The sequence below is a fragment of the Ailuropoda melanoleuca genome, chromosome 1 (genome assembly GCF_002007445.2).
Source record: "Ailuropoda melanoleuca isolate Jingjing chromosome 1, ASM200744v2, whole genome shotgun sequence".
In the NCBI taxonomy this organism is placed as follows: domain Eukaryota; kingdom Metazoa; phylum Chordata; class Mammalia; order Carnivora; family Ursidae; genus Ailuropoda; species Ailuropoda melanoleuca.
Window position 1 is genome coordinate 89,682,257 of NC_048218.1, and position 9,934 is coordinate 89,692,190.

Here is a 9,934-nt window from a genome sequence, read left to right on the forward strand (position 1 = left end):
GACTTATTCAGTTATTCATTGATTCAGCAAATATTTACTGAGAACCTACTATGAAGCCACTAGGCACTACACAATGCAACTGCTGTTATCTTGGATGGCTTAACCATTTATGAAGAACTTTTCACAAACACTAAACCATTTAATCCTCACAAAAACCCTGTCAAGTAGACTATGATTATCATTATTAATTTGTTATTTATACAAGAGATGAGAAAATTAACGGTCAGAAGTTAAGTCACGTGACTAATGGAAGACTTGAGAATCAAACTTACTCTCTAATTGTAGGTAGCCCTCTTTCCACTGTATTAGCTAACACAAAACAAATCCACCACCCCTTCCACATAAAAACCTTGATCTACTTGGACACCACAGACTCCTGTTACGATTCCCTTCTTCATGTTAAAGACCTCCAGATCCTTCGGCTTTTCTTCATACAGTTTGGAGTAAGATCCTTGACACACTCAGAACCAATCGTGATAGACCAGATGTGATATGACCTGATCAGAGAAGGGATAAAAGTATTTGTCTCCTTGTAAATAGACACATTTTACCTGAAAAGGGTTTTTTTTCATATTTTTATAGAGATATAATAAACATATAACATTATATTAGTTTCAGGTGTATAACATAAGTGTATTCATATATATTGTGAAATGATCACCACAGTAAGTCTAGTTAACATCCATGGCCACACATAGTTACAAGATTTTTTCTAGTGATGAGAACTTCTAAGATCGAATCTCTCATTAACTTTCAAATATACAGTACCATATTATTAACTATAGTCACTATGCTGTACATTACATCCCCATGACTTATTTATTTCATTACTAGAAGTTTGTACCTTTGGACTATCTTCATCTATTTTGCCCACCTCTCCCCAGCCCCTGCACTTCTGACAACCACCAGTCTGTTCTCTGTGTCTATGAGCTTGGTTGTCTTTCTCTGACTTATTATACTTAACATAACGCCTTCAAGTTCCATTTACACTGTTGCAAATAAGATTTCTTTCTTTTTCTGGCTGAATAATATTCCTGTGTGTGTGTGTGTGTGTGTGTGTGTGTGTGTGTGTGTGTAAGACATTTTTTTTTATTCATTCATCCATCAGTGAACACTTAGGTTGCTTCCATGAGACAGACACATTGTTGTCTATAAGCAGATTGGTTTCTAGGGAGGCAACCAGAGAATACTGTAGACTTATATTGAACTTGCAACTAATATGTGCTATCAGAAACTCCTCTCTCCTCTCCTTTCTCTGCCCCCTCCTAATTCTGACTTTTATAGAGTGGAATTTTGAGACCTGCTCTCAAGACTTTAATGTATGGCAACTACAATTAGCTCAGGTACTGAGGCAGCATCCCTCACAGAGTAGAGACCAAAACCAGAGTGTTTGTTAATGTTGTTTGTCTTTTTATTTTATTTCACTTTTGTCTTTTTTTACTTAGTTATATTTTTTCCATTTACTGAGCATACACTTCCAGATTCAAGTATTAATGCTACCATTAAATAATAGTGATTCAGACCTATGCAAATACTTCATATAAATTAATTTAATCTTACTAGGATCCTGTGAAGCAGTTGATAGAAAAAGAAACTTCTGTTTTAAGAAATTAAATAAAATTGCATAAAGTCACACACCAAGAAAATGCTGGAGCTGAAATTCCAAACCAGACATATCTGACTTCTATCCAGTAATGTATCTCTGTGATAATCACCTTTTTACTCTGAATAACTGAAAGGATCATTTTTGTTTTTCTTAGCACCTTTTAACTGCTAGAATGCTTTTCACATGGTAGGCTGCAAAATGGTAGATTGTTGGGATTTTTTTTAATCTGGACTTTTGTTTCATTCTGGCTTTTAGCCTAGTACTAGACTATTTTTATAGGTCCATTTTTAATTAATTTCTGATTATGTGAACTTTTTTCTATTTCTTATATTTGTCACAAATCAAACTCATTTCTTTTCCCTAAAACTGTTCATCTAATTGTATTTCTTACTCATTAAAAATCATCATTATCTCAAGTTAGAAACTTCATAGTCATTCCTAATTTTGCATGCCTTCTTGTCCCAACACAGAATTTTTCATCAAGTCTATAGAGTTTACTTCCTAAATATCTCTTAAGTTCTTGATTCAGGCCCTCATAATATTCTCCATATCCTATTACACTGGTCCCCTAATTGATTCACCTGCCTCTAGTTTCCCTGGCTGCATTCCACTCCACATAATGGTACCAGATTTACTTTCTAACCACATGGCTGAATATTTTCCCCCTTTTTACAAGCTGACCCCAATCAGTATTTCCTGCTGTATGCATCTCTACTCCCAGTCCCCCGATGCCCACATCTATGCTAGAAGAAACTTATCCCTATCAAATAGCCCGTGTTCTTTCACAACCTTGCTCTTATGGATGCCCTTCCCTCTGTCTGGAATGCACTTCTTGTCCTGGCAAAGAGCCAGCTCCTATCTCCAGCAATGCATGTCCATGTTCCTTCAAGTAGAATTCACTGTTCTGACATTTTTGACAATAGAAATTTTCATACATAATTCTTGCAGAAACAATTATGCTTTATTGCAATCATTTTTTTGTTAAGCCTGTCCTATATGAATATGAGTTCCTCATAAACAAATATCTTGATATTTTTGCTAGTCACCCTATTCCAGTGCCAAGCACATAGTAAATGTTCAATAAATATTTGCATGAAAGAACAAATGTGCTCCCTTTGAAATCTGAGCTGATTCAAAATTTTCCTCTAATATAAGTTGGTCTGTTTAGTTATCTCCCATTTTTCACTCATGCTATTATTTGTTTTTGTACTGCTAAAATTTTAATTTTGAGATCTCCTATTACTTCTCAGGCTATCTTCTCTTTTAGAGTTGCAGAGTTTTAACTTGGTTCTGAACTTCTTGAATCTACACTAAATCATGACTGAGAGGTTTTTGTGTATACGATTTAAGGGTCCTGAGAAACTAGTTGGTAATAGTTTCCTTACTCTTTGATGTGGATTATGACTGATGGCCATATGATAGGTGAGAATCTGCCCTCTCACTGAGACTTTCAGTCCCCTTGATCATCTGACATCCCAAAATTCTCTGCAAGCTCATTTGTTCTGGTGTCTATAGCTCTGTAAAGCCAAGTCAGCATTGGCACATAGATATGTTAAAAAAGAAAAAAAGCCATCTGCCCATTTTGCAAATGGGAAAATTAGACCCAGAATGACCAAGGAGACTATGTGATATAGTTAAGCAAGTAGGTTCTGTACCAAAGAAAGTCTAATAAGGCCTCTGCTCCAAAAACTGGCTCATTTCCCTTCCTTACATGCTTACATATTTCTTTGTGTTTTATTTCCCTAAGGGCTTTATAGAAATTTCTATCATTTGCAATCTGTTCTTCTTCGTTATATGAATCTATTTTCTCTTCAACTAGCATTTTTCTTTCCTTGACTTAAAAAAAGAAAATAAAGAACCAGCTTTACTAAAAACATGTTGCAGCTCTCCTACACTTCAGAAAGTATAGAAGCTAAAATTGACTTACTTTACTGCATAGTGTGTCATTCATCTAATGGTATAATCTAAGAGAATAACCTCTGATTTGAAAAATGTGAGGACTCATGTAAGATTGGACTAACTTAGACCTGATGTGAGTACAAGTCATGGAATTTTTTTGGCTTGGTGTGTCCTTGGAAATCATCCAGGAGAACACTTACTTCATCAAAGGTCAGTTAAGCTGAAGCTCAGAGAGGCCAAGTGACTTCTCTGGGGTCACAGATCAGGGTTATAAGCCAGGCCACAAGCAGGACTCCTGACTCTTTCTTTATTCCAGTGCCCTTTCTACCTCAGTCCATTCCGAGTATGAAGATCACACCTTGTTAGTATCTTGTCTGGAGACTGTCAAATCTAAACAATGATGATAGAATGATGGCACATGAAAGTGGTGGTTATTTAATTTATAAGAGAAAAAAAAGCTTTCAGATGTGCTGCATACTGGGCATCACTGTGAATATGGAAAAACAAATTGGTTGCTGAATGTCTTCAGCTCTATTATCAGACAGGAGGATTATTGAGGGTCTGCCATATCCTACATGCTGGGAATAGTGGACAACATGGACCTCGCTCCTGCCTTAGAGATCTTAAAACTCAAATGGGAAGACAGATATTAAATAAGCCATTATAAACAATTAGGTAAAAAAAAAATTTGCAAAGAGATGAATGGGCTGCTATGGGAATATATGTGTTATTGAGAGACCCAACCTGATCTTGATTATCAAGGAAGATGTCCCTGAGGCACTGATGTTGAAATTTCCAGGGGAAATTTAAGTGTTCCAATGGGAGTATTCCATCACACGGCATATCATTAAGAAGATCAAGGGTGCAGAGAACACTGCACTGCTATATTCAGATAACTGGAAGATGTACTACACACTGAGGCAAATGGAGTGATAGGAGACAGAATTAGAGATGTAAGTGAAACCAGATCAATCAAAGCTGTGCAGGCCGTGTTAAGGGCTTGGGAATCCATTTAGGTATTTTCAGCAAGGAAAAATGTGACCAGACTTATATTTTAAAAAGACCATTCCAGTACCAGTAGGAGAATGGGTTGAAAGGATAGCATGTAGACAGATCAGGTAGGAGGTAAACACACAGGCCAGGCTGACATGTAGGTAGGGTATACTCTAGACCTCCAGCTTAATTTAGCAGTACTTTCTGTTCCAACCAGACATCCTATGTTACTTCTCTGTCTTTAAATGAAAGGCAACCCAATCAGTCAACACTGCTGTTAATAAATACAATTTAAATAGGAAAAAAGACAGCAGCCACCTAATGGATATTTTAAAACAATTATCATTGAAAGAAGCTTTTTTTGTTGCATTAGGATTGTAATTTTAAATTGTATTTGGACAAATTGCAAACATTCTAATTGTAAAGAGCTTTGATTTAAATGATACATTTTCAGTGCAAAAACATGAGTGAGTCATCAAGTCAACTATTGAAGTAACGGTAAAATGCCATCCATTATGTTTGTTTTGATTGTTCTCTGTGTTAATTTTTTACTTATGATTTTGGTGTAAGTTGGATAGTATAAACATATGGAATACATAGAATAATTCACTGGCTTCATGACAATCCAAAAATATTCTGTCAAATTATTTTGATGACTGCCGCAATGATCAGACGTCATAAACAACAATGTGCTTCTGGAGAATTTTACCTGCAGGGATTTTAGGTTTTCAAAAAGAATTGTTTTCACATAAATAAATTATCTTCTTTTCTTACGGAAACCAATGGACAATTTACATCACCTGGTGTGATAAAAGACCTAAGCATAACATATAGATGAGTGCTACCATTTATTATTCTCTTTTTGACAATCTGAATTATCTTTTGGATATTACCCTGAATGATAAATCAAGTGATTTAAAAGTAGAACTCAAAATTGGAAAATTAGAGTTTAAGTGCTTTTATCTTAAGTAGATGATATGTTCGTGTACCTTGAATAATAAGTGCTCTAGCTTTGAGCTAACTTTATGACAATGGGCTCTTCAGTGAGTGACTTCAGGCTAATACAATATGCAGGTGCTGGGAGTCAGGGCTAAGTATGAATTATGGTATCTACAGAATTTCATGAGAGCCCAACTCAGCACATATGTAAACTGTTCTATTCTACAGTTCTTTAGTAGAATAAAACCGTGACAAATAGTACAACGTATTCAACCAAGTGTCACTAAATAATTACAAGTTTTCTTTGGAGAAAGACTAATGGTTTATTTTTGAGAATAATTGTTTTGTATATCATTAATTCATCTTATTCCCTGGGGTGTGGCATTTTTTAAGAAAATGTATTTCCCCAAAATTGTGTTTTGATTTAAAGGAGAAATGGTTCTTGCTAAGACAATGTGTAATATTCATTTTTCTCCCAAGTTGGCCAGGGGCATACAAATGCTAGAAACTCTGGCTTTGAGGGGGGTGGATTTGTTTGTTTCCATTCTTCCTTTTGATAACGGAATCATTTTTCACCATTTATTTCTTTTTGAAATCCCTGGTTTTACTGACCATTAAAGACAGTGGGTGATGATAGTACCCACTTCCATCCCCAGGACATAGGACTGAGTGGTAAAGCAAACTCCTGCATGTCTGCTTCATGTTCCTAAAATAAGGGAATCCAACGTGGAAACTGAAGGAAGCTTTTATGTTCAATCATTTCCATTTCTGCCAGTTCTGTTCCAACATGGACCTGCCTTTTAGTTTAAATACCTCACCATTTTCCTAACTACACAAAACCTGGAAAAACAACAACAAATCTTGTTGTATCTGTTTATTTCTTCTAGGTTGGACGAATTGAAGACTTCCTATACCAATTAGAGGACAGTTTCTTAAAAACTAAAAAACTGAGAACTGCTCGAAGGCAAAAAACCAAACTGAAGCGGCTTCAAACCATGCAGCAAAGCTAGTCACTGGGGGGCAGGTGCTACCATCAAGAGGTCCCAGAGGAAGGGGCAGTGGCCTCCTGCTGGCTTGACTGTGGCAGTCCAGTAACAAAGGCCTACCCCTTGGCTCATCTTTACAAAGGGATTCTATACTTCATTCATCTCGACTGGCAGCAATAAATGTTCTCAACAAGTTTGACTTGACTCCTGTTCAAATTTGACTTACTTACTTAAACAGCTTATAAAATAACCATTGCTGCCTCTTTCACCTGATTTGTTCTTTCAAAATCTAACATTTACCAGGTCTACCCAAGTATGCTTATACTATTCATGCATATTCATGTGTATCATTAAGAATTACTCACATACCATGTATAGATATGGACAAACAGTATACATGCAAATTTCTCAAATACATAAAAATCTTAAAAAATAATAAAAATTATAAAACTCATAATATACTTTCTCAATCCTTATAGAGGTAAGTCATATGTGGTATAGCCGATATTATCACTTGGGCTGTCTCATTAAAATCTCCATTCTTTCCTCTGGATCTTTTATATTCCCTCCCCTTAAATGTGTGACTCAGCACAAACGCACATATGTGACCAGGTGAGTCAATACCATCTCTCGAGACCTCCGCTAACACCAACAAGGGGGTAGGAAGACAGGGTAAGAAGGAAGAACTCAGACACAGAGTAAAATAAACAGGAAATCAGATTTTTTTTTTAAATCATGGGAAAAAATGACTAGGATCTCTGAGAACGTTGATAATAACATGAAAAGGAAAAAAGAATAAAATACTTAGTGCTGAATTTTTCATTATACAATGATGTTGTAAAGGCATAAGTTAATATTTTAATCTTAAATGTATGTTAGATTTGTGTAGTCATAATTATGCAAGGTACAAATATTTTTAAATTTTGAAATAAAATAGGACTTTGGTTTTCCCAGGGACCATCTGACCTTTATCAAATAGCCCCCTCTTTTCTACCCCACACCAGAGAATCCATCACTGCTACCACCTTCCCTCAAGCTAGTTGCTAATATAAGTGTAGGCAGTTAAAGATGTGGAGTTTAAGAAACCCCTTTTTGTTTTCAAACTCAGGCTGGCATGGCATCTCAGTTCTACTCTTGTAAGTACTGGAAAATAATTTCTTTCTATGGGAACCTGAGTCTGGCCAAATGTGGAAGTCTAAGGTAAATGGCTCAGACTTCCATCTGACAACCTCTGATGTTATCAGTTCTCACCATTGTGAGAATTTCCCAGTATTTTAAAAAAAAAAATTTACCATAACAGCTCTAGGAAATGAAGCTTGCTAACTTTGAATTTTAACTTAAATGTTAAAATTTTATTTTCCAAAAGGATTTCTATGTTCTATAACTGTTTGTTTGTTCTTAATTGAGATAAAATCTTAGCTCTGCCTGTTTACTCAGCTGTTTTCTGGAAGTCTTATTGATAGTCAATAGCTGATCAATTGCTTTCTCTTTGTTTTTTGAAAATTAGAGTTCTCGCGTTCCACAATGCCTGAAGATTATATTTGAAAATAATATAATTGCAATTACTAGACTATAGCTTCACTATTTGATCACTTTCCCCAAATCCAATACTAAGTGTCCTTTGGTTATGTCGGTTGGTGGTTGGTTAGAGAAACAAGGGAGGTTCTAGTCAGTCTTAGGACGGATGATGTATAATGGAAATCCAAAACTTTCAAAAGAAACTTCTTTTCAGAAAAGGAGAATCAATTTTTGTAGTTTGCAATAAGGTATCGAGGTATCAAATCTTTAGAATTCTTAATAGGTTCAACAGCATTGTCCATAGGAATGAATTTTGCTCGTGGTCTCCATTTTCCACATTAGTGTCAAGAGCCTTGATTAGCAACAATGCAGCATAATTTACTACACCGGGCCTCCCATCCTTTCTTACTTTTTTTTTCTTTTTATTTTTGAGAGGTGGGGAGGGGCAGAGGGGGAGGGAAAGAGAATTTTAAGCAAGTTCCACGCCCAATGCAGAGCCAAAATGGGGCTTGAGCTTGCCCCCGAGATCATGATCTGAGCCAAAACCAAGAGTCAGGTGCTTGACTGAGCCACCAGGTGCTCCATCCATCTTTGTTTTTAACTTCTCTGCAGAGGAAGGATTTGTAAAGCAATATGGTATTAGTAAAAATAATAATGATGATAATAATAATAATAATAATAGAGAAAACAAAGTTTACAAAGCACTTTCAGAATGCTTATTTCATTTCAACTTCACAAGAATTTCATATGTGCATTTTCTCCATTTTACAACTGAGAAAACCAAGAGCCAAAGAGGGTAATGCCTTCCTTGAGTCCAAAGACTTGATTTGTCCTCTACTTGCTATTTGAAATGTGATCCATAGACCAGCGGTATCAGCATCACCTGGGAATTTGTGAGAAATGCAGAATTTTCAAGTCCTCAGATCAACTGAATCCGAATCTGTATTTTTAAGAAGATCCCTGGGTAGGGGTGCCTGAGTGGGTCAGTTGGTTAAGCATCTGTCTCTTGATTTTGGCTCAGGTCATGATCTCAGGGTCGTGAGACTGAGCTGCCATTGGGCTCTGTGCTGAGCATGGAGCAGGCTTAAGATTCTTTCTCTCTCCCTCCTCTTTTGCTATGCCCCACTCCCCAACACATTCTCACTCGGTCCAAAAAAAAAATCTCTGGGAGATTTATATGTGCATTGAAGTCCAAGAATTGCTCCTTTACCATATTGGAAGATATTTTCCTGTCAGCTCAAAGTTAACCTGACACAGGAACTGATGATGTAGCCACTCTTACATTTTGGTTCAAATTAGTATCTCCTAATATGATCATTTTTGCAGAGGTTTATGGACCAAAAGAACTAAAATTATATGTTCAGTGATAATAGGATAAGTGCTCTCTCTCTTTCCTTTTTCATGAAGAGATATTGGATTTTATTCTGCAACATTCCAAAGACATCAAGTGAAACAACAACAAAAAAGACGTATTAGTCAAAAAGGAGATGCGAGGGGCGCCTGGGTAACGCAGTCGTTAAGCGTCTGCCTTCCGCTCAGGGCGTGATCCCAGCGTTCCAGCGCCGAGTCCCACATGGAGCTCCTCCGCTGGGAGCCTGCTTCTTCCTCTCCCACTCCCCTGCTGTGTTCCCTCTCTCGCTGGCTGTCTCTCTCTCTGTCATATAAATAAATAAAATCTTTAAAAGTAAAAAAAAAAAGGAGATGCGATATACACCTGATGATCAGGCCAATTGAAATATTATAATTGTATAGCTAGTCCACGCCCTAAATGCTTCAATGATCTCAGTTCCTTTGTCTTCTGCTACTTCCCATGCCCCTCCATCATTGGCCAAAGCATCTGGATGCTGAGCGGGCTCTGTTGATCTCTGGTGCTGGGGCCAGTTGTCTTTCAAAATGTCTAAACAGATTCTTCCCAACTTGTCTATATTAGGATGATAAATTCTGTCCATAAAATATATTTGGAGGTTGCCACTGGTTATTCTTTTTTTTTTTT

General features: G+C 36.6%; 1 protein-coding gene across 1 annotated transcript in view; it reads left to right on the forward strand.

The window, feature by feature from the left end:
• Positions 1-6,590, forward strand: part of SPATA16 (spermatogenesis associated 16) — a 200,799-nt gene extending 194,209 nt beyond the window's left edge. Inside the window, exon 10 of the mRNA XM_034672863.1 lies at positions 6,325-6,590. Within this exon, the coding sequence (XP_034528754.1) occupies positions 6,325-6,447 (123 nt within the window). The 3' untranslated portion in view covers positions 6,448-6,590. The remainder of the gene's footprint in view (positions 1-6,324) is intronic.
• The last annotated feature ends 3,344 nt before the right edge of the window (positions 6,591-9,934 follow it).